Source organism: Syngnathus floridae, chromosome 12 (assembly GCF_059516105.1).
Source record: "Syngnathus floridae isolate MCC-2025c chromosome 12, RoL_Sflo_1.0, whole genome shotgun sequence".
Classification (NCBI taxonomy): Eukaryota; Metazoa; Chordata; class Actinopteri; order Syngnathiformes; family Syngnathidae; genus Syngnathus; species Syngnathus floridae.
The window spans coordinates 107,736-128,800 of NC_142424.1; the positions used below are offsets into that span (position 1 = coordinate 107,736).

Sequence of the window (21,065 nt, forward strand, 5' to 3'; positions counted from 1 at the left end):
AAAAAAAAAAAAGGAACCGAAACATTGTCTCTGTGTATTGACTCACACAGCTCTAAGAAAGAACATAAGAGGCGTCAGCCGTTGGTCGCCCGCCCGCTCTCAGCCGAGCGTCGATAGACCAGCTTTATTGAAGTTCGACAGCACAAAGGACAAATGACACCGGCAAACGTTAGCTAGAAATATCAGCTCAAACTACAGCTTGTGTGGCACATGGACAAAGGAGAAGGGGACGCGCCCTGACATCGAAACTTCTAATCTGTTGGCGCGAGCGTGTCCAAGACGTGGAGTGCAATGCGGACAACGCCCTCAGCGGTCCCGGCCCAAGGAGGTCCGAGTCGAGTCGTGGCTCTGCCGCCCGGCGCTGTCTCGGGGCTCAGACGTCGTCGAAAATTCGACTGCGAGACGACGACATGGACAGGTACCGGCCACCCGTGGCTCTGAAACGCAACGCCGCGACAATTGGCCGCAGGAGGAGGAGCGAACGACTGAAGCGCGGTGTCGCAATCACATCGCCGTGCCGTGGACGGCGGGAGCCCGCCAGGGCTGCAAATAGCCTGCGTACGATTGACGTGCAAGTTAAAGCCACGGCCGGTATCTCGCGGCTCACCTCCCCGCGCCGCGGTCGTCCGCGTCGTCCACCGAGGAGTCAGCGTTGTAGTCCAGAGGTTCCTGGTCCTGCAGAAGCTCCATGCGATCGCGCTCCGCTCGACCGGCGGAACGGCATAACTTGCCCGCTAAACAGAAGCGCAAGGCTGCGTCAACGCCAAGTGGCCTGCGTCAACGCCAAGTGGCCTGCGTCAACGCCAAGTGGCCTGCGTCAACGCCAAGTGGCCTGCGCAAGCGAACCAACGTACGTCCGCTGTCGGCGTCGTCCGAGTAGCCGCTCTCCTTCATTTCGTGGCCGTTCCTGCCCCTGGCGCTCAATTCCTCCCTGGCGTGGCCGTAGCGCTCCTTCCACTCCTGCAACGCGCGCACGGGGTGGTCAAAGCGGCCGCCGCCTCGGAGCGGGGCCACCCTACTCACACGTCGTCTGGCCTCGCCATCTTCCGTCCTCTGGCGCTTTCGCTTCTCTGCGGGCAGAGACACGCACGGTGGTTAGGGTGCTGGACGGTGGGGCGCGGTGGGGCGCGGTGGGGCGCGGCGCCACCGACCTCGGCGAATCAGCTCCTTGCCCTCGTCCACCAGGTCCGACGTCAGCTCGCTGTCACCCATGAACTGCTGGAAGCCGAGCAGGTTGAGCAGGCGGGTGCCCAGGCTGAGCGTGGACACAAGACGGCCAGTAACCGCCCACAGCATCACGGCACGGGCGCGCGCTCATTTCCAAGCGCGGTGGCTTGACGGCTATCTAGCGGCACTGCTGAGCCCGAGTGCTCGCCGCTCCGGACATCCTTGCTTTGACAGTTTCTGGCAGGTGGCCTTACCTGAAGTAGGTGGCGATGCACAAGATGACGATGAGCATGGGGTAATAGATGTAGAAGCCGTCGGCCACGAAGGAGAGCACGCGCATGGAGCCCATGATCTGTCACGCACGCAGACGGAGAGCTGAGGGTTAGGGTTGGCAGGCTGGCTGGCTGGCTGGCTGGCTGGCTGGCTGGCTGGCAGGCTGGCAGGCAAAAAAGAGGGCGGTGGCTTACCGAGGTGTAGGCCGTCTGCTCTCTGTGCTGGTGGGAGATGGCTGCGTCCATGTGGATGAGACCCAAGAAGTTGAGGCACAGCGGGGGCGTCAGCCGGCAGAAGAGCCTGAAGGCCAGAGGCGGGCGAGTCAGACAAGACCCGGCCGGAGGCAGCAGGCCAGGCGCGGGTCGCTCACATGCCGCTGAACTGCAGGCTGTACGCGTCCGTCTGGTGATGCGGCGCCAGGTAGTAGAAGTTGAACACGCGGATACGGAACACGGTGGAGTACACGCACGTGCACAGGAAGAAGATGGTGATGAAGCACGCCACCTGGTAGGGACGCACAGCGCAGCAGCTATCAGGGGAGCCCCCGCCACAGGTTCACACCAAAATGTCGCTCTGCCGGAGCCTCCCGTTGCGATGGGTGTTATTGCTCTCTCGGCCGCTAGATAAAGGTAAAGACCCAATGATTGTCTCACACACACACACACACACAACTGGGTGTGGTGAAATTTGTCCTCTGCATTTAAGCCATCCCCAAGGGGAGCAGTGAGCAGCAACGGTGGCGCCGCCGCGCTCCGGAATCATTTGGCGATCTAACCCCCCAATTCCAACCCTCAATGCTGAGTGCCAAGCAGGGAGGCAATGGCAACGGCCGGCCGGCCGGCCGGGGTTTGAACTCACAACCTTCCGGTGGCAGATGGCAGCAGAGCATTTTGTTTGACGGGGCGTACGATCGCAGCAAAAGGTTCGTCCACACGTTTCTCAGCCTACGCGGCGCTCGCTCGCCCGCCCGGCCGGTGGCGTGGGCTGGGCTGGGCTGGGCCGGGCCGGGCCGGGCCGGGCCGGTTCCTCACCTGGATGTACACGTAGTTGTAGTCGCGCTCGGCCAGCCGGATGAAGACGGCAAAGAGCGACAGGACAGGTTTGGTGCTGAAGAAGGTGCACTCGGACCAGACCACGGCGGCGCTGAGCAGGCCCAGCAGCACGGCCAGGACACGGTAGAAGGCGCGCTTCAGCAGACACTCCCAGTACCACTCTAAGGCAGAACTTTTATTTTGGAGACCCGCACGGCACAAGGCGAGGCGCTCGGGAGCCTGTGGACCGCCGCCGCGCGCTCCCAACTTTTTGCTAGCTTCCATACCTGCGCTGGGCGTGTATACGTATCTGCTGAACCAGCCCGGGGGCCGGGCGGGTGCGAAACTGCGGACGAAGCGTCGCGAGGAGCTGCTTTCATTCTTGGCCACGTCCTCCAGATGGAAGGCTTCCTGCAGCAGCATGTGCCACTGCACACGGGTGCGATGGTGTCGCTGAACGGCGTAGATCACCTGCGCTGACGCCAACAGGTTCACGCCGGCCGGCCGACACGGGGCGCTCAGCCGGACGCAAACTCACCCGTTTGTGGAGCTTGACCAGACTCCTTTCGCTGGGGAAGGTCTGCTTGTCCTCAAAGTCCTCGTAGTCATCCATGTTGCGGCCCAACTTGTCCTGGTAGTCCGTCGGGCACTGAGGGACAAAACCCGGGTGGAAGGGGTAAAGGGGGGGGGGGGGGGGGGGGGGGCGGCGTGAGACGCCACTCACCTTCCGGAGGATGGTGTCGACGCTCGTCCTCAGAGGATGGTTGTACTTGACGGCCTCGCTCACCTTTCTCACCTCCTGAGGGCAGCAGGATGAAGTGGGGAATTTACTGAAGCGGCCACGGTGCGGTGGCCCGACATGGGTTTCAAATGGACAAGTATAGTTTTGAGGCAGAGATGTTTCCCTCCCCCCAGCCTTCCTTACAATAAGGAAGGATCCGATTCGATTTTGTCTGGAGCACGGGATGGCACTTGCTCGGAGCTCCCACACTGCATATTCACCTCCATGACGTCCTCCAGGTTCTCCTCGGCGTCCGCCTTCTCCGTCATAAGCTTGGAGGCCTTGAAGTAGGTCTTGAGGAGCATATGTCCGTGTCTGGAGGAGTTCCAGTAGGAGCGCGGGATCTCCACCAGGCCATAGCCCAGCAGCAGAACCAGCAGGAACAAACCCCAGGTGTTGGCCGCCGTGATGCCGATGGTCTGCAGCTCGTACCTGACGGTCGACCGGCAAGCACACGCTCGCCTTAGCGCCGGCGGGCTAGGCGAGACCAGGCCAGACCAGACCAGACACCGGCTCGGAGTCGGGCTCTGACCAGGACAGGCGCCACTCGGGGTGGACGGCCACGTAGATGAGCAGCGAGCCGAAGATGAGCAGGTAGCTTCCGTAGTAGATGGCGTTCTCGATGAGGGCCGTCTGGACCTTCCCGGCCATGGAGAACCCGCCCGAGCGAGCGTACGACTGCATGAACGGCAGCAGCAACCTGGGTGACACGGGTGCGCCGTCCGTCATGGCCCGGCCATCAGCGGCGAAACCGTCGCCGCCCGCCGTGCCCCGATGGTCAGCCCGCTGCTCACCGCTTGCCAATCAATGCCCACCGACGTCGGCCCCTCCCTCCCTACCTGCCTCCCTCCCTCCCCGTCAGCACCCGCTGTGCTCCGCCCACTGATTGCCACCGCAGCCACCATCCGGCGCCCTCGCGCATACTGACCAGGTGAGGCACTGCGACGTCCAGTAGACCACCCGCCAGAAGACGGGCATCACGCCGTCGGGGATGTAGCTCCACGGCTCATAGCACGCCGCTTGCGCACTGCGGAGAGGAAGTGGGGTTATGCTGCGCCGACAGGCGCGCCATCGGGGCGGAGCGGGCGCACCCACCGACCTCTGAGCGGGCGCCACGGACGTGTTGCCTGACGTCTGATTAGCCGGCGGCGTGCCGGCGGCGTGCTCCCGACGGTCCGTCTGGCACTGCTTGTAGATCGTCTGCAACGGGACAAGGTTTAGACGGACAATTGGCAAGCAGGGCGCCGCCAGAAGAGCTCGGGCCGACCGTGGTGACGTCCAGCGGCAGGATGAAAACGATGAGGAAGCACAGGTACCAGGCCAGCAGCGTCCCGAACAGGACCATGCGCTGCTGCTTCCGGAAGTCTCCGTAGCGATGCAGCAGGAAGAGTGCCAGGAAGAACACCACCACCATCTCCACGGCCAGCGCCGCCCCACTCATCCTGACGCGCCGGCCTCGGGCCACGTCCCGCCCCACCCACCCACCGGCAAAACGCCTGCCGAAAACAATGAGCTCAAATTCAAATGAATTGGAGGTGGCCGTCATCTGAAAAACATGCTAATGGAGGAAAACGGCGCCAAACAGTGGTGCATTTGCAAGTTTTCTCGTGAAGGCGGGTCCTTCGACATGTTTGACGACTCCCCAGTTGGAATTGACCGCAACGCAGGTGACATAACAATTGCGTACATAATAGTAAGCACGTACAGTATAGGTCATAGGGAGACAGGGATTTCCGTTCATGCCAGCAGGTTTGGCCGTGTGACGTTGCCAGACTTTCACACGCAAACGCTGTAGGAACACACTCAGAGACTAACAATACTTGCAGACATACAGTCCTCTCAATCCACAAAAAAAAAAAAAAAAAAGCCACACCAATAAAGTTGGCCATTCTTAATCGTCGTGTGAGTGGATCTCCAAGCATGCGCCACACTGAGACAGAGGGTGCAGTGCCGTTTTTATGATTAGATAGGTTTCTTTTTCAATTGCAATTATTTGAAGAGTGTTAATATTACTCGACTTCATGCAAGTCTATATTCTGTTGTTTTAAAAGATATATGTGACCTTGACTCTTGGGTAGTTGAAGAAACACTACACTTCGAAATCAATGAATCAACGTCTTCACTAATCATAATATTTATCATTCCTCGCGAAGCGACATTATTGCTGACGTCACCACGAAACGATTTACGACGCGATTGAAATAATTCGTTGGATTCGTGCCAGTGCGGGTGATTACATTTGATTAAGCAGAAGACAAAGTGAGAGGACAATCTTTAAAAAAAACATTCCTGCTAACTTGTTAGCTAGCTAGCATGGCATAGTCGGCATTTCATCAAGTGAAGACGTTCAGACTCTTACCGTTGATTATTTGTCCGTTCGAGTCAAAGCGACCACGTCGCCTCGTAGAACGCTCGTCTGCACTCGAATTAAAGCGATTGAGAGCGCAAACACAACGCAAAGCGGAGCGGAGCGCAAGCTGTCATCGGCCGTAACATCCGGGTTGGCCAGGCGACGTCAATACGGAGACGCGCATGCGCAGTATTGAACTCCTAGCGAGCTGGGGGTAGGGGGGGGCACAACTGATGATGTCCATCATTGTATTTCGCTTCCTTATATTTGAACACTTAATTCTGCGCACGGCCCCAGTACTTCCGCGATCCTCGTGGGGATAAAGCGGTTCAGATGGATGGATGGATGGATGGCAACTCTGCTCGTGGAACTCGGGTGTGCTTACACCACACCCCACACCTTGCCATACATCAACGGCTCCCCTCTTATTCTGAAAATGATTCAAAAAGGAGCGAGAAGTGACATTTGGATTTGAATTTATTCCACTTTGGCTTGATGACAATTTTGCAAAGGTTATTGGCTTCATGCGCTCACACAGACACATGGTGAGGTCATTGTGCTAAATAACAGCATGGCCCTTCTACACACAACAAATATACAGCGCGGGGAAAACAACGAGAGCAACATATTTGCATTGGGCAAGGAAACATTCTAAAGGACAATATTTGAGTGTGGAAGTGCCATGAGTCGAGCAATGCAGTGAGCCACGTTTGCGCTCGTGAGGATGGAGGTTTCAACGTGCGCAGTTGCCACAACTGTGTGAGGACCCCCAGAGAAACGGCACTGCCCCGCCCCGCCCGGCAGAGCAAAGCCAAAAGAACGGGGTCGTTTTTGTGCGTCATTTGTCCCGACCCAATGACACAAAACGCTATCTTTTAGATATATGTATGACTGTACACACGTGGACCTTTGCCGTTTCCAGGGTGGCGTGAGGAGGACGAGCGTGCAGCCGCCGCGCGCCCTCTAGCCCACCTTGGCATCCAGCAGCAGCCTCAGAAGCGTCCGGGCGGCGGCCAGCAAAGCGCCATGCAGCGCAAACTGGGCCGCCAGCGCTCCGAAGCCGCGGTAGAAGGCGCCCCAGCCCTCCTTGCGGCGGATGGAGTGGAAGCAGTCGGCCGCACCGTCGTACTGCGTGTTGACGGGCAGCACCAGCGGGCCGCCGTCTCCGCCCGCCGCGCCGTCTGTGGCGTCGATGATGGTGCGGGTGCCCTGCAGGCTGAGGCGATGCAGCGCCGTCTCCAGCGGGAAGAGCAGCGCGTCGGCCACCAGCGAGCCCAGCCACGCCGCCGCCAGCTCCGGGAAGTGGGCCTCCAGCGGGTCGGCCGGCGGATCGGTCGGCCGCCGCCCCTCGACGCGCCGGTGCAGCCACAGGGCGGCGCGCTGCACAGCGGCGGCGACGGCGTAGCGCAGGACGGCGTGGCACACGGCCGGAAGCAGGAGGCAGCTGAGGGGGAGCAGGCGCCGGCTGTGGGGGGCGCCCACGCCCAGGAGGCGAGCCAGACCTTCCCGCACGCAATCCAGCAGCCCCGACGATGACTCGTCGCGCACGATCTCGCTCTGCGGGGTCACGGGGACTCACGTCAGCGAGATGCGGGCGGAACGTGCCACAGCCGCGTACGTTTTAGAACACGGCCTCCGTTTGGCCGCTTTCCGTCCCTCCGTTGGCCTAGCTGCCCCGTGCGTTTTTTGCAATCGGCACAATCCGAGCCCGGCCGACCCACTGAAAAATGCCACGGAAGTTTCTAATTTGGCATAGTTGCCTGACTCCTGCGCACCTGATTGAGCGGAGAACACCCCCCCCAAAAAAAACACGGCAACATCACCTGCACGGTCTCGATGAGGCTGGAGCAGTAGAAAGGGAGGGCCGCAGCCGCCGTCAAACTGCCGACAGAAAGTAAGTCAGGCTCAGAGAAAGAAGACGGCGGGAACAACTCGGAGCGACGTTTGGGCCAATTGACCGACAGAAAGCGCCTACGACAAGAAAAGCGAAATAAAGAATCAAACAAACCCCTTGAGCAGGAAATGACCGGCCAACTGCTCCACGCTCCAGCGGTGAGGAATCTCCCTAGGAGAGCACAAAGGCCTTAACTGAGGCCAAGTGAACGAGCGGTCGGCAACACAAGCTGCCGCTTACCGCGGCAACGGCGTCAACTCGCCGATGATGCCCTCAGCTGCCAGCGTGACGCCGTGCACGATAAAGGTGCTGCCCATCCCCTTCCACAAGGCCCGCGGACCCTGGAGAGCCACAACGGGGTTGCCGCATTCTCTTCTTTTGGTTGTTCAATAGCAAATGATTGATTGACACCACCTTCTTCAATTGCGCTCAATCAAATGAGCATTTCGCCACAAAGCGGCCACATGGTGTCAAGAAACATTTCCCCCACAGCTATCTACCTGAGCCTTGCCGATGGCGTACATGACGGCGACGGCGCCAAAGGGCGACAGGTGCTGGCAGCGCGCGTGGTAGTTGACCTGCGACACAAAGGTAAAGGTTGCGGGCGCGTGGAGGCGGCGGGGGAGGCCGGCGCCGGCCAGCTCACCTGGCACTGCCGGCGGAAGACCACGCACGGATGAGTCAGGACGTTCTCTGCAAACAGACTGCGCCGGCACGCCGGCGGGTTAGCGGCACGCCGACGACACGCCGGCGTGGTCGTGACGACGTCGTCATCACCTGACCAGTCCGATGCCGAAACCCGCCAGGCGATTCAGCTGCTCTAGAGAAAAAGAGCAAAAGCTCAAATGGCTTGCCAATGGCCTTCCAGTCCAATGCTTGGAGCTAATGTGATGAGTCCCTTCCTAAAAATGCTGCATTGGCCTCTCTCGTTTTGGTTCCTAGAAAGAGAGCTCAGATAGAAAAGAAAAGACAAAACTTGAAAACCAACGATGGAAGGAAACCGAACGTTCTTCCAGCTACGCTAGTCAAGAATAACTGCTCTCAGCGAACGGAAAACATATGTATGTATGTTGCCTTGGAGGAAGGTCGGAGGTCGGCCGCAATGGTCGAGGGACGTCACCGTGTCGCCCGTCGGTGGTGAACTTTTGTTTTACCGACGTCGCAATTTCGAAATAAAAGGCATTTCTTTCATCCTTGAAAAGCCTGTCCTGGTGCACTTTTACTACTTGAAAGTCGAATGAAGCATTAATCTCAACTATCTTGACGGTAGTCAAGCTACTGGGCTAGGTAGGCTAGGCTAGGCTAGGCTAGACTAAGCTAGGCTAGGCTAGACTAAGCTAGGCTAGGTATCCTCACCGGGCGGAGGCGGGCCGCCAGCCGCCGCCGCGTTCCAGTCGCGCTCCCCCGCGGGTCCGCCGGACGCTCCCGGCGCCTCGTCGTAGAGTGGCGTCCGCTCTCCGGTGTGCAGGTTGCGGCTGCCGGGGATGTCCGGCGGCGTGGTGACCCAGTGGAGGAACTGCGGTGGCGGCGGCTCGGCGCTCCGCGTCGAGTAAGCCGCCGAGTAGTGAGGCTCGTCCCGGCCGCCGCGGTACGCGAGCCCGTCGAAGTTGTCCGGTCGTCTGGACGCCATGAGGAAGGAGGACCAAGAGAACCGACGAGGACCACCGCGGTGGGAGGCAGCTCGTCAGCCCGTAAACATGGACAGGACGACAGGGAGGGAGGGACGGATGGCGACCTGGCTGGCTGTTACCTCCGACCCGGAAGTGGTAGCACGAAAAGCTCCCGTGCCCCTCATCCTTCAGCGCCACCTAGCGGAGCATGCCGTCAAACGCCACGATTTCTCCACCTGTACAGTACAATTGGGAAAATACATGTGCGGTGTTTTGTGATGAATGTGGAGGTATCAAAGTTGAAATTTGGATCAATTGGAGGAAGGTGGGGGCATGAAAGATTTTCACACAAAAAATTGCATCGAGAAAATACCTAATTGTGACACTAATGTATCAAGTTAGTCAGTTAGTTCCTATTGGAACATTGGGTGACGAGTTCTCTCCATTTGCTCCGGTCACTGGCGATCCTTCTTGCTCCATGCCGCCAGCTGACTCCCGTCAATGTATCAAAATGAAGGGAAAATCATTTAAATGGGATTTTGATGCAGGAATGCAGGCGGAATGATGACACTTACAAACTTTATTCGTTTGAGTGATTCCAGCATTTTTTTCTCATTCACGTCTGTTTGGTCCTTTCTTTCGACAACAAGGCAATGTGAGTCGCATCTGTCGAACGACAAACACGTAACAAAATCGAGACTCCCTCGTTGGCCAAGTTAAGGCGGCGTGTTTTTTTTAAGGCCCGTTCAACCTTTCACGACCTCTAAAAAGTAAACACTGTGGATTTGCGACATACTACATTAAAAACAATAAATGAAAGATGACTCCGTCTGATTGTATCAAAGCCGCTAAACAAATAGATAAAATATGTAATGGTCACTTGCTATGATCAACTAGTTAGCAATAGCGTCTGTCATGGCACCAGAGAGCAAAAGAAGAAACACATTTAACAAAACACTCTTACTTGACATAATTAACCACTGACTCCAGCGTGTACGCTTCTCCTCAAAATGTTTGTAAATTAGTGACCGACTGGGGCGTGCAAATCAAGCTACAAGGTGCACTTCCCACGCCGTTGCTTCCACCACACCTGCCATCTCCCCGAGGTCTGCGCGCTCACCGTCTGACGACCGAGTTTGCTAGCGTAGCCGCCACCGCCGCCGCCGGCTAAGCAACCCGATGACAAGAAGCGGCGGCGGCGGCGACGATGACGAGGAGCGCTAATGACAGTGCTCCGTGATGTCCACAACCACCGCCTTGCGCCAGCTAAACAGGAAGTAGCCGGCGCCCGCGCCCGCCGCCACCGCCATGCACAGGTAGGCGTTGTACGTCATGAAGACCAACATGAGGAGGTAGCTGACCACCACCTGGATGATGTGCAGCAGCGTCTGCAGGAAGTGCGAGGGGCTTAGCATCCTCTGCCTGATAACACAACAAGATGCCACTCGTTGCTGACAGCGTACGTCTTTGTAATTGAACATAAGAACCTGGACTACTCCTCAGCCATTCAATCGGCAAAGACAAGTTAAGCCATGGACGCAGATAATTGGACGAATCGTCGCATGTCTTCGAGTCCTTCCCCGGGGGTGTTGTTTCGAGAATCCAAAAGTGTGCGGCGGCGCTCTGGGTTGATATTATGGGAGTGTCGTACCACCCAAAAGAAAAACTAATAATCATCATCTTTTCCCGTGCACCGAGCCTTACACAAACGGACGGACGGACGGACGGGGCAGGCGAGACAAAAGTCTTGTGATTATCTTTGTCTTTTGTTTGGATTGTTGGAACTTTAGCATTGACGAGTGTCACGCTACTAACATACCCGACAGTCTTGTGCGTCTCCATGAGTACGGTGCCGTCGGCGCCGGGCAGCGGCATGCAGTTGTAGCGCACGTTGACCTGACTGCGCCGCAGCAGCGTCTCACGGCCCATCTTCAGACCCTCGTACAGGACGGCCAAGAGGAACACGCCGACGCAGGCGCTCACCATCTCTGATTGGAGGGCACAAGACCGGTGGAGTCGAATGGAGCCAGGAAAAAGAGGAGGAGTCAAAGCAGCGTGACGCTCACCTCCGACAGAGTTGATGAGAAGTCCGCTGAAGAGCAGCTCCACCTTCTCGTAGCCAAAGTAGAAGGTCATCGCCTAGGCAAGCGCCGGCGCGCGAGGGTTAGCACGTGCTGAGTGTTGGGGAGGCTAACAAAGAGCACGCTAGCTAGCGTGTGGGCACAGGCGCTCCCTACCATGCCTCCGTGTCCCCCGTGACCCCCTCCGGCAGCGCCGCCTCCGTGGTCATGTCCGCTGGCGGGCGTGGTCGCCATGGCGTGGTGGTGGTGGACGTGTTGAGCGTGGTCGTCGTGGTTCATCTGCATCGAGCTGTGGTTCATGACTGACACGACACGCAGGCGCACAACTGGACTTCAACACCTTTACACTCGAATCCAAGTCCACTTCAGTGCAGTCCTCCAGTCTGGTCCTGTTTTGACCTTTAGGCGGTCCGATCCGTGACTCGAGCCAGCCGAGCCAAGATTAGTCCTGTCTGTCAAGTCACGCACGTCTAGTACAAGCTAGTCTCGCTCGCCCAGTTTAGTAGAGTTCACTCCCGTCTAGTCTTTGACCTGTATCAAAGACCACTGAGTCAGGTCTCCACAGAGCGGTCCGGTCTACGTCAGCCGAGGATAAACTTTGAAAAGGCAAGAAAGTCACCGAAGCAGGCCCAGCAGGAAAGTAGAAACGGGAACGCGCCGACAACGTGCGGATCGATGGGCGACCGGCCGGCCAGCCGGCTGGCTGGGAAAAACAAATTCAAATGAGGCGCAAGTCCAAATTAACTTTACTTCCAGCAGCCAAGCAGAGGCCCTCATCGTCGTCCCGGCCCTCGTCGCCATGACGATTGAAGATGACGACGCCGCCGCATCTTCAGCGACCCGGCGCAGGCGCTCGGCCGTAATCCGATTGGCCGAGCGGCCCCGGGCAAAAAGCGGGCGACCGCCGATCTTATCAAAGCTCGTTAAGAGAAGAGCACGCCTCCCTGTAGCCGAGAAGCGCCGTAAGCACAAAATCGTCCTTTATTGGGACGAGGCAGAGGCCGCGCCCGTGCGTATCTTGGCATTCAAAGGCTCTTTGGAGAATCGGTCACTTATTTCATGTAGACAATGCGCCAAGGAAAAAAAAAAAAAAAAAAAATCCCCCCTTTTATCTGAATGAGTCATCCGCCTGCCATCCTACCTTTGACCTTTAGGTGCACTTCGTGTTCCTGCATCAACCTTTAACCTCTCTCTCAAAATGCTTACAGTTGGTGTTTCAGGTGGCAGGAAGTGATGTCAGCAAGTCATCGGGTTCTTTGAGGCAGTCAGCTGTTTCTTTGATGATTCGATACAATAGAACAATGGCTGTAAGATCACATCGTATCTAAAATTCTAAATATTTGTCGAACCTATAAACACATCTATATTTGCATTTTTGGTCAATGTGAGAAGATGGAAAACTGAAGGCTCCAGGTTTTTTTTGTTTTTGTTTTTTATTGACTTAAACCATATTTAGGTTTCCGAGATATTAAATGGCTATTTTTACTTGGCTGTCTTAGTCGTTTCTATTGTTTTCAAACCCCATATTTAACATCCAACACGAACCGTCCAGATTGCTTTCTGTGTTTTTCAGATGATCACACGTTTTGTTTGTTTGTTTGCTTGTTTTGCTTCAGATTTCGGGATTTGACATGAGAATCTGTTCTCAATTTCCCCGCTATGTTTTATCGCACTTGATGCAGGGCTCTACGAATAAAAACGGATCCGTCCGTGACGTCACCGATGCGAACTTTGACGACTTCTGGACTCATGAAAACAGGCTAACGCGAATGCAAAATTGGCCAAAGTGGACAAACTAACCTGTACTCAACTAGTCAGTCAGTCAGTCAGTCACACACACAACAAACACGACGTAAGCGTGCAGAGGTCACTGACACGAACACAAACTCCACTGACCTACCTGCAAGGCTTCCGGGATTTCTTTTCCGAATTCTGCGACGAAGTACACAAAAAGGGAGCGTTGCGTTTTGGAGAAAAGGAATACAAGCAAAAGTGGCCAAAAGGACCGTGATGCGACCGAAGGAGTTATGAGCGTCGTCGGTCGGTCGGTCGGTTGTACTCGCTCGCTCGCTCGCTGAGGACCGAGGGGCCGCTTCCGCCTGTGACGTCATCGCGCAGGGCGGACAGGAGGGGCCCGACAGATAAATGGACCAATCGGAAGACGAATAATGCCCCCCCCCCCCGTCATGAGCGGAGCCACGTCGCCGAGTGGCTTTGGCCAAATCACGTGACTTCATTTGGTTCGGAGGGATTTTAACGACGACGGTTGTCACAGCGACGGATTGGCGGTGGCGGCGGCACTTTGCGATCGCGCTCCACAACCTGGAGCTAGCCAGCTTGCAAACAAATAGGCAACACGCCAAAGTTACATGTCGCCCCGTGAAAACGAAAGTAAGATTGGCAAGTGAACACAGTGACGTTTAATGGCAGGAGACTTCTTTCCCCTGGTGGCAAGAACACAGTTGGTGCTTGTCAAGAGAGCCCAAGCAATATTCAAGACTCCATTTCTTTTTTCTGTAGTCTTTTTCAATCCTGGCCATTGCTTTGGGCTCGGAAACGTACTATATGGCGCCGACGCAGCTGGCAAGAAAGGAAAGGCATTACACCGTACACTCCTCGTGTACAGCGGAAATGTCGTCGTCGAGCCGGTCTCGCCCCCCCCCTCGGTGTCTCGCGACTCATTTGAGCGTATCGTTTGAATGTGGAAAGGCTGAGGATCGCTCGCTCGCCCGCCCGCCCGCCCGCCCGCCGTTGGAGCAGAGCTAGTTGGAGGGGACGGTAAACATACGCTGTCAGGCATACACGCTGTGCACTTACATTTTTGTAGCTCACTCCGTCCGTCAATGACAATGGAGGGGGGGGGGGGGGGGGGATGCTCACTTTTGCTTGATGCTCAAGAGCGTCGAATGATTTGTCTCTGCTTCACTTTTGTTTCAGCACCGCAATGTGAGCCGGTTCATATTTATTTACACCTCAACATGGGCACGCATACAGGAAGTCACTTTGAGCCGTGGAGGAGAACATCACTTTCACAATAAAAGGCTCCAATCAGCAGCCAATCGGGAGAGAGCAGAGACAAAAAGGAACAAATAACTTAATTGGACATGTTTGGGAAATACCACTTCAGACTAAAATGAACATAAACAGCAAGCAACACGTAGGAAGGAGCACTATGCTAGCGAGGCTAACGCATTAACCGGCCACGCGATAATTGGCGTGAAACTCGGGCTTGATGTCACACACGCGGCGCAGGAGGTCACCCAGCACCGAGTCGCGGTTGCCACGGTAACTGGCCTGGATGCGGCCCATGCGCTCTGCCGTGTCGCGGTCCACCTCCACCGCGCTGTTGCCGTGGGAACCCAGCGCCTGGACACAAGCACATGCTCAGCTGTGGTCGCGCAGAACAAAGCAAAATGTCAACTGTCGGTCGGGTGCGTCCTCACCGCCGCCTCTTTGGTCTTAAACTCTTTGTCTCGCTGCAGCCGGTATTGTTCAATCTCAGCTTGAGCCTCTTCTTTGGCTTGCTTCAGACGGCGGTTTTTACCTGTGATGACATCATTGTGACGGGAGTTTTAATGCAACATACTTTTCACTTCTTGCGAAGATGACAGTGTTACACTGAGCTACGTGCCACTTTCCAATCTAATTTCGAAATGCTTGCGTGATCTACATAAAAGCACCATACAAATGGAATGATTTGTTATCATATATTGTTTTGATTTCTCAGCGGCATTACTCACAATGCAGACAACTGACTCGAGTCGTTGTTTGCCACTTTGATTCGGGTCAAATTGTAAAGTGGCCGCTCTTGGGTTCAATTGAGCGTCACCCCACGCACTCGCACATCCGCCTCATTCTACTCAATACTGTAGCAGGTGGAGCTCGGTGGCTGGCTGGCTGGCATGGGTGGGTGGGTGACGCGTTTCACGGCGCCTAAACCCGGAGCGACAGAGAGAGAGGAAGCAGGCTCATGTGACCCAATGCACTGCACTCTCTACTGGCTGAACGAACAAATAAATAGTGCCAAATTACAATATTAAATGCATCCCGAAAGGTCCCGTCCGTGTCTAGTAGGTGCTGTTGTTACGCGCGAAGGACGAATGGAAGCGTCCCGTTGCGTTGCGTTGCGTTCCGTCGCGGCCTCCCCCCGCCCGTACAGCGGCTCGGGTTTAGCTTTTGGCTAAGGTGGTTTGCTTTAGGTTTCGCCTTGGATCCACTCACGTTTGCGGGCTTCGGCCACTTTCTCGGCAGCTCTCTTCTCGGCCTGCAGCAGCTGCTGGATGCCCTGCGACTGACTTGCCATCGTGGGAAGAAGACGAGACGAATTAACGACGACGACACAGGACTGGAAGCTTAAGCGAAGTCCTCGATGCACTCAAGTCAGCTGATACGCGTCACGACGCCTGTCACGTGAACGGTCACGAGACGCTCACAAGGGCCCGGATGTCTCGTAGCCACGCCCCATTTTTGCAACGCGCCTACAGAAATGAATTCCCCGCGGGTTCTTGTTTCATTATTTTTGGGCGGGGGTTCCATTTTTTGAACCCCCCCATTCACCCGCGAATTTCATGGAAAACTTCCATTTTATGTTTCCCGGCATTATTTTGTGGATGATTTGGGACCCCCCCATTTCCGCCTCAACACTAAGGGTCCCTATTGCCCCGAGTAGTGGGCGCGATTCCACTTCATTCCCACATAGCCAACCGTAACACTATAATTAGATACATACACGATTGTACTAACGTCTCTCAAAATGTTCCCTTAACAGACTTCAATTGTGACTGCAGTTTCACTTGAAAGCGGACTGATTTTATTCAAAATGATTGGGGGGGGGGTATGTGTTTTCAATTTATTTCCAGTGTCAATACACTTGAATTAGCTCCTCCCACTGGGCCAGAGGCCACCGCCCATTTTCTTGGACGTTGCTGGGTGACGACTTCCAGTCCCACATCCTCTGCGGGACGCGCCACGCCGGGCCGTAATTGGCCATCACGTAGTCCAGCGTCTCGCAAGGGACTCCCACTCGGACCTCCGCCAGCTCGGCCCAGCACAGCGAGAAGCGAGGGAAGACATACCTGCGCCGCCAGAAGAACTGTCACCACTGCGGCCGCCGCAAACGCGGCCGCCGCCCACCTACTTGAACTTTCTGCCGCTCTTGGCCTGCGTGCCGCCGTTCCAGACCAGGTCACCGTCCTGGTAGAAGAAGAAGATGTCCAGCTTCACGCCATCCTTCACAAAGGACAATTCCAGGCTGTCCTCCACCTGGCCGCCAAAAGAAACGTCCACGTGTGCACCGGAGACATTTCCAAACACAAGTCATCAAGTGAAAAAAGGGGCACCTTGCCAAACTTGTGCTTGAGTGACAGTCCGGCATCCAGGAAGGCCGCGACCATGTCAGGGCGGAAGTCGCTGATGAAAATCCCGATGTCCACGTCGCGGCTGTACGTGATGAAGCCGCACTGCCTGAACCAGCCTGCGGGAGGGGCACAGCCGCAATGTTAACCGCTTCCGCAAGGTGCGCGACCAATTCACGCGGTTCACGTCGTATCGAGGGCTACGTGCGTCTCGCTACCTAAGCAGGTTCCGCTGCTGATCCAGAAGGGGATGTGCAGCCGCCCGAGGGTTTTGGCCGCCACTCCGAGCAGAGACTTGGCTTTGCTACGAAAATCCAGCGCCTCGGGAGACGGGTCGTCGGGGTAGAGCTGCGCACGCGCGTGCACAAACACGCACGCGTCATTGTCGGCATCGCCTGAGCGAACCAAGAGGTCAAAGGTCGGACCCGCAGGAAGCGCCGCGCATCCCGGTACGGGCACTCCAGGAAGCGAGCGCGACGATGCTGAGCCAGGAAGCCGGAGATGTTGCGAGGGACGGCGACGTCCAGACCGTCCACCGCCGTCAGTACCAGCTGCGGCCTGAGGGGGGGCGCAGCAGAGCGGCGTCACGGGCCGTCGCGGGCAGGCTCGGCGCCGTCCCGGCCGGGCTCACCTGTCATAGGCGCCGGCGTGGCGTCCAAAGGCCATCTGCGAGAAGGGCGCAAAGCCACGGTCCGCGTGGGCATGGAGGCGCAGCGGCCCGTGCCACAAATACTCGCCGCTGCGCTCGTACAGAAAGAGCACCTAAAGGAAAAACAAGTACTTGCCGCTGCGCTCGTCTAGAAAGAGCACCTACAGAAATACAAGAGCGCACCAACGATCGCGGAAGGCCCTGGGAGGGAGGGAGGGAGGGAGGGAGGGAGGGAGGGAGGGAGGGAGGGAGGGAGGCGGCGCCGCTCACGCGAGTCACTTTTGGGATGGACCCTCCTCGTCTCGATGCCGAAGGCGAACAAGGCCTTCTCGGAACAAAAGTCAAAGACATCCAATTCGTTCTATGCGGCCCCACCAGTCCAAACACGGCTTTCTCGCGACTAATGAATCGGGGGGCGAAATGTTGCCGCTGGGAGCCGCTCAACCAAGTATGACACGCCCGCCCGCCCGACCGCAAAGGTTTGGTCTGGCCCACCTGGATGACGGAGCCATGCCGGCGGAGCAGGAGATGCAGGGGAATGTCCTCGCCCGACAAGAGGTCCAAGCTGGCCAATCGGGGGTCTGGGCCTCGCACCTCCAGCAGCTCAAAGCCTTTCTCCTGGGCGGCCGACAGGAAGGCGGTCTGCCCACAAGAGAAGGGGCGAGTCGGGGCGACGGAGGTGGCGGGCGTGTCGGCGCGACGCGGCACTCACGTCGTAGGTCCACGTGTTGGCCAGCAGGCCAAAGGACGCCGCCCCCGGCCCGCCGCACAAGAAGCCGCAGTGAGCCTCGCGCTCCGGCGAGGCGCCCCGCGCCAGCAGCCCGAGCGAGGCCGGGTCGGCCAGAAACAGCGGCAGGCGGAAACGCCGGGACAGACGCAGGAAGGTCTTCACGCTTTGCTTTGCACGCGCACAGCACAGGACAGCACAGGACAGCACAGGACAGCACACGAGTGCACATTTAGCCAGCAAAGCACCTTCGGCGCTTCTTATTCACACCGATCGAACGACTCTCAGGGGAACCCAAAATGAACGCGTCTGTCCTATGCCTACTCACCCACTGCAGGTCGCTGGCGGTCATGTGACCCGGCGTACGTCTCAGGATGCGCGGTCCAGCCTGTAAAAGACGTCACTTGTCACAACGAGGCCGGCACCCGTGATGTGGATCGCCCACTATTTCTTCGTTGCTGACGCCCTTTCTATTGATTGACACAAGACCATATTCTGCGAACCGTATACTGAGCAAAAGTGCTCAAAAAGAGTCGGCGATATGGGCAATCCTGAAAGCAGCTGCTAGCATTTGGTCGAATACACTCATTTTCAAACAATACAATACTAGTCTTGCGAGCTCAGTGTTTATTACGGACGTTTGTTACGGTCCAATGATGCGACGGCAAGCACATAACATGCATGAACACACGTATTTTTCCTTTAACAACAACAATGATTCCAAATTGCAACGTTCGAATCTCTAGCTTGAATTAATGCGCGTAAACAACAAAACAGCTTTTCAGGATACTGTACGACGTCGTCTGACCTCGCTGACGTAGGTCCGGTAATGGCGGAGTTGAAAGAGTAGAAAGACGAGGCTGCTCGCGACGAGCAGCCACAGTAGCGCTGTCCGGTTCACGCGAGGCATCCCCGCCGCATGTCCGTCCGCCGAACTCCAGTTCGGCTTTGGCTGCGAATGCAGCAAGAAAGTGTGCGACTCGCTGTAGGGATTCAACCGGCCGCCATCTTAATTCTCAGCCGTTACTTCTGCTTCCGGTTCCTTCTTCTTTAGGGTCTAAATGGCGGATTAGACACCTTTATGATGTATTACCGCCACCTACAGGATGACTAAATCGCTTCCGGTTTCTTCCTCGTTCACGAGACAATTATCAAACGTCGCAGTTCCATTCCAAGTTATTCTTATTAGCAAATGAAACAGAAACTACTCACGGTATGTTTTTTAATCCCCCCTCCCCTAAAATTAATTAAAACATACCAAAATGTTCTTAATTAATGACATTAATATTAGACCAGGTGATTTATTGCAAATCTAAAAATAAAAGATTAGTAAACGCAACCCTCGTGAGGATAAGCGGTTCGGATGATGAATGAATGTTTTGCAAACACTTCTGCATTATGGTTTTAAAGTAGAGTTTCAAGAGCGTGTGTGCCTGTCTTTTTGTCCAATCAGCGCTCATTCGCCGAAGAGCAGAAATGCAGCCAATTGGGAGGTGAGGAAGGCGGTTGCCAAGGGCAGGTTCCCATGGCAATGGCGGTGTTTCCGGGAGTGCACGTTCTCTCATTTCGTGTGACCATTCGTCGTGGGTTTTTTTTAATTTTATTTTCTTTTGGGATTGTTGGAGGCTTTTTCTCGGCAGGAGGGTCTTCCGGCGTGTTGAGCCGGTCAGGTGAGCCTAGTCGGGACATGACAGCGCTTAAATGTTTTACACTGCTAAGGAAGGGGGAAAAAAAAAAACTGGCTGTTTTTTTGTTCTGTTTGTTTTTAGTTTAGTTATATATTTACATATGTGGGTGGTGGGCGTGGATGCAGGGTTAACGTGACGTTAATTGTGGTGGCGTCACAGATGGCAGGAACTTCCAGACACGACCGAGAGATGGCACTCAACGCCAAACGGCAGCTGACGTCATGCTCCGACCCGCTAGAGAGACTCCGCCTCCAATGTCTGGCCAGGGGCTCGGCTGGCATCAAAGGTCTCGGAAGGTGAGCGAACTCGAGAGCGATGCACGAGCAGAGCGGAGCCAAGTCGGCACCAATCTAGTCTGGAAGCCGTTCAATTCCGTCAAGCCGAGACCGGTTTGGACCACGTCGTTGGCTAATTTGCCGTGCTTTGCTATGGAGAAGCATACGGGCGGACACCCTCTGCCCGCGTGTCGGGTGCCAGTGCTTTGCTTTCATTTGTCCCCCAGAGTGTTCCGCATCATGGATGACGACGCCAACCGGTCGCTGGACTTGAAGGAGTTTCTCAAGGGCATCCATGACTTCGGCCTCCCGATGGACAAGGAGGAAGCGGCGGCCGTCTTCCAGCGCTTTGACCGCGACGGTAACGGCACCATCGACTTTGACGAGTTCCTAGTCACGCTGCGGGTAAAGGCGCTACACGAGCACGTCCGACGCCACGTCCGCTCTCTGGCGATTGACGGTGACCTGTGCCGGGGCAGCCCGCCATGTCCAAGGCCCGCAGAGACGTGGTGATGCAGGCCTTCCACAAACTGGACAAGACCAAAGACGGCGTGATCACCGTAGAAGACCTGAGGGGCGTCTACAACCCCAAGTGCCACCCCAAGTACCAGAACGGCGAATGGAGCGAGGAGCAGGTCTTCAGGACCTTTCTGGACAACTTTGACTCGCCGTACGACAAAGACGGCAAGGTAGAAAACGCAGATGAGTGAGACGCCGTCCGGGGAGGAAGGCCACGGCGACGACGCTCGGCCCGACGTCAGCTCGGGTCGAGTTGAGTTGAGTTGACGAGCCGTGGCCGTTTTCCTCACGCAGGTGACGCACGAGGAGTTTGTCAACTACTACTGCGGCGTCAGCGCCTCCATCGACAACGACGCCTTCTTTGTCCTGATGATGAGGAACGCGTGGAGGCTCTGAAATGGTGACCCATCGCGGCGCAGCAATACGACGGGGCGGAGCCGGCCGGCGGCCAAGGCAGGTCACCGTTGCCCACTCGGCCATCGCTTACGTGCGCATTTGCGCATAGAAATAAAGTGGAAAGCAGTCAGTGAGTGGAATGCATTCAGCGGCGGGCGGCCGAGACGATCGGCCCGTCGTTATACGGTCGACGGGCGAGCGGCGTCCCTCGGGAGTCGCGGAAACCGAACCGCGACGTGCGTCATCCCATTTTGAAAGCACGGACGGCGG

The 21,065-nt window shown here is 56.4% G+C and overlaps 6 protein-coding genes and 1 long non-coding RNA gene across 11 annotated transcripts; 1 reads left to right on the forward strand and 6 right to left on the reverse strand.

Moving 5' to 3' along the window:
* Positions 1-74: 74 nt before the first annotated feature.
* On the reverse strand, positions 75-5,790 carry lmbrd2b (LMBR1 domain containing 2b). 4 transcript variants are annotated; one of them, XM_088392078.1, is made up of 18 exons: positions 5,612-5,789; positions 4,520-4,748; positions 4,352-4,452; positions 4,181-4,279; positions 3,785-3,952; positions 3,474-3,684; positions 3,196-3,270; positions 3,010-3,120; positions 2,759-2,942; positions 2,472-2,653; positions 1,811-1,944; positions 1,635-1,740; positions 1,422-1,519; positions 1,152-1,255; positions 1,024-1,070; positions 855-960; positions 608-734; positions 75-437 (listed from the first exon to the last, which is right to left on the reverse strand). In XM_088392078.1, the coding sequence occupies exons 2-18, from the start codon at positions 4,691-4,693 to the stop codon at positions 374-376; spliced, it is 2,091 nt and encodes a 696-aa protein (XP_088248204.1). In that variant the 5' UTR covers positions 4,694-4,748; positions 5,612-5,789; the 3' UTR covers positions 75-373. The 4 variants fall into 4 exon arrangements, 3 of the variants coding, with proteins under 3 accessions (XP_088248204.1, XP_088248202.1, XP_088248203.1); XM_088392076.1 differs by having other exon boundaries at positions 2,472-2,942; XM_088392077.1 differs by having other exon boundaries at positions 4,181-4,452.
* Positions 5,791-6,061: 271 nt separating this feature from the next.
* On the reverse strand, positions 6,062-9,292 carry slc25a46 (solute carrier family 25 member 46). Its single transcript, XM_088392099.1, has 8 exons — positions 8,853-9,292; positions 8,274-8,316; positions 8,143-8,200; positions 7,997-8,074; positions 7,737-7,837; positions 7,611-7,667; positions 7,426-7,483; positions 6,062-7,159 (listed from the first exon to the last, which is right to left on the reverse strand). Exons 1-8 carry the CDS (start codon positions 9,124-9,126, stop codon positions 6,566-6,568), a joined length of 1,263 nt encoding a protein of 420 aa, XP_088248225.1. The 5' UTR covers positions 9,127-9,292; the 3' UTR covers positions 6,062-6,565.
* Positions 9,293-9,668: 376 nt separating this feature from the next.
* On the reverse strand, positions 9,669-13,302 carry slc31a1 (solute carrier family 31 member 1). The gene is made up of 5 exons (XM_088392133.1): positions 13,088-13,302; positions 11,344-11,489; positions 11,173-11,245; positions 10,926-11,094; positions 9,669-10,528 (listed from the first exon to the last, which is right to left on the reverse strand). Exons 1-5 carry the CDS (start codon positions 13,296-13,298, stop codon positions 10,327-10,329), a joined length of 801 nt encoding a protein of 266 aa, XP_088248259.1. The 5' UTR covers positions 13,299-13,302; the 3' UTR covers positions 9,669-10,326.
* Positions 13,303-14,113: 811 nt separating this feature from the next.
* Positions 14,114-15,600, reverse strand: atp6v1g1 (ATPase H+ transporting V1 subunit G1). The gene is made up of 3 exons (XM_088392150.1): positions 15,409-15,600; positions 14,631-14,731; positions 14,114-14,553 (listed from the first exon to the last, which is right to left on the reverse strand). Exons 1-3 carry the CDS (start codon positions 15,488-15,490, stop codon positions 14,380-14,382), a joined length of 357 nt encoding a protein of 118 aa, XP_088248276.1. The 5' UTR covers positions 15,491-15,600; the 3' UTR covers positions 14,114-14,379.
* On the reverse strand, positions 14,926-15,402 carry LOC148389174 (uncharacterized). Its single transcript, XR_015861719.1, has 2 exons — positions 15,220-15,402; positions 14,926-15,120 (listed from the first exon to the last, which is right to left on the reverse strand). It is a non-coding gene; the product is annotated as an uncharacterized LOC148389174 (long non-coding RNA).
* fktn (fukutin) lies at positions 15,407-18,973 on the reverse strand. The gene is made up of 10 exons (XM_088392098.1): positions 18,726-18,973; positions 18,246-18,305; positions 17,903-18,088; positions 17,686-17,832; positions 17,173-17,303; positions 16,967-17,099; positions 16,760-16,889; positions 16,527-16,660; positions 16,325-16,449; positions 15,407-16,262 (listed from the first exon to the last, which is right to left on the reverse strand). The coding sequence occupies exons 1-10, from the start codon at positions 18,825-18,827 to the stop codon at positions 16,049-16,051; spliced, it is 1,362 nt and encodes a 453-aa protein (XP_088248224.1). The 5' UTR covers positions 18,828-18,973; the 3' UTR covers positions 15,407-16,048.
* A 78-nt stretch (positions 18,974-19,051) lies between these two features.
* Positions 19,052-20,925, forward strand: capslb (calcyphosine-like b). Of its 2 annotated transcripts, none has more exons than XM_088392139.1 (5): positions 19,052-19,130; positions 19,765-19,901; positions 20,108-20,285; positions 20,360-20,569; positions 20,694-20,925. In XM_088392139.1, exons 1-5 carry the CDS (start codon positions 19,110-19,112, stop codon positions 20,793-20,795), a joined length of 648 nt encoding a protein of 215 aa, XP_088248265.1. In that variant the 5' UTR covers positions 19,052-19,109; the 3' UTR covers positions 20,796-20,925. The 2 variants fall into 2 exon arrangements, with proteins under 2 accessions (XP_088248265.1, XP_088248267.1); XM_088392141.1 differs by lacking the exon at positions 19,052-19,130 and adding an exon at positions 19,424-19,587.
* The last annotated feature ends 140 nt before the right edge of the window (positions 20,926-21,065 follow it).

Excerpts from the sequence above, each read along its gene's own strand:
- lmbrd2b (XM_088392076.1), bottom strand. The coding sequence starts at position 4,693 with ATGAGTGGGGCGGCGCTGGCCGTGGAGATGGTGGTGGTGTTCTTCCTG. Across the intron at positions 3,953-4,180 it reads ACGTCGCAGTGCCTCACCTG|GTTGCTGCTGCCGTTCATGC; the intron begins GTCAGTATGCGC and ends CGTGTCACCCAG. Across the intron at positions 961-1,023 it reads ATGGCGAGGCCAGACGACGT|GAGTGGAAGGAGCGCTACGG; the intron begins GTGAGTAGGGTG and ends CGCGCGTTGCAG.
- slc25a46 (XM_088392099.1), bottom strand. The coding sequence starts at position 9,126 with ATGGCGTCCAGACGACCGGACAACTTCGACGGGCTCGCGTACCGCGGC. Across the intron at positions 8,201-8,273 it reads TTCGGCATCGGACTGGTCAG|TCTGTTTGCAGAGAACGTCC; the intron begins GTGATGACGACG and ends GTGCCGGCGCAG. Across the intron at positions 7,484-7,610 it reads GGTCATTTCCTGCTCAAGGG|TTTGACGGCGGCTGCGGCCC; the intron begins GTTTGTTTGATT and ends TTCTGTCGGCAG.
- slc31a1 (XM_088392133.1), bottom strand. The coding sequence starts at position 13,298 with ATGACGTCACAGGCGGAAGCGGCCCCTCGGTCCTCAGCGAGCGAGCGA. Across the intron at positions 11,490-13,087 it reads AAATCCCGGAAGCCTTGCAG|TCATGAACCACAGCTCGATG; the intron begins GTAGGTCAGTGG and ends GTGTCGTGTCAG. Across the intron at positions 10,529-10,925 it reads GAGACGCACAAGACTGTCGG|GCAGAGGATGCTAAGCCCCT; the intron begins GTATGTTAGTAG and ends TTGTGTTATCAG.
- atp6v1g1 (XM_088392150.1), bottom strand. The coding sequence starts at position 15,490 with ATGGCAAGTCAGTCGCAGGGCATCCAGCAGCTGCTGCAGGCCGAGAAG. Across the intron at positions 14,732-15,408 it reads AGTGGCCGAAGCCCGCAAAC|GTAAAAACCGCCGTCTGAAG; the intron begins GTGAGTGGATCC and ends ATGTCATCACAG. Across the intron at positions 14,554-14,630 it reads TTAAGACCAAAGAGGCGGCG|GCGCTGGGTTCCCACGGCAA; the intron begins GTGAGGACGCAC and ends GCTTGTGTCCAG.
- fktn (XM_088392098.1), bottom strand. The coding sequence starts at position 18,827 with ATGCCTCGCGTGAACCGGACAGCGCTACTGTGGCTGCTCGTCGCGAGC. Across the intron at positions 16,890-16,966 it reads ATGCGCGGCGCTTCCTGCGG|CTCTACCCCGACGACCCGTC; the intron begins GTCCGACCTTTG and ends GCGCGTGCGCAG. Across the intron at positions 16,661-16,759 it reads CAGCAGCGGAACCTGCTTAG|GCTGGTTCAGGCAGTGCGGC; the intron begins GTAGCGAGACGC and ends CCCCTCCCGCAG.
- capslb (XM_088392139.1), top strand. The coding sequence starts at position 19,110 with ATGAAACAGAAACTACTCACG. Across the intron at positions 19,131-19,764 it reads TGAAACAGAAACTACTCACG|ATGGCAGGAACTTCCAGACA; the intron begins GTATGTTTTTTA and ends GTGGCGTCACAG. Across the intron at positions 20,570-20,693 it reads CGTACGACAAAGACGGCAAG|GTGACGCACGAGGAGTTTGT; the intron begins GTAGAAAACGCA and ends TTCCTCACGCAG.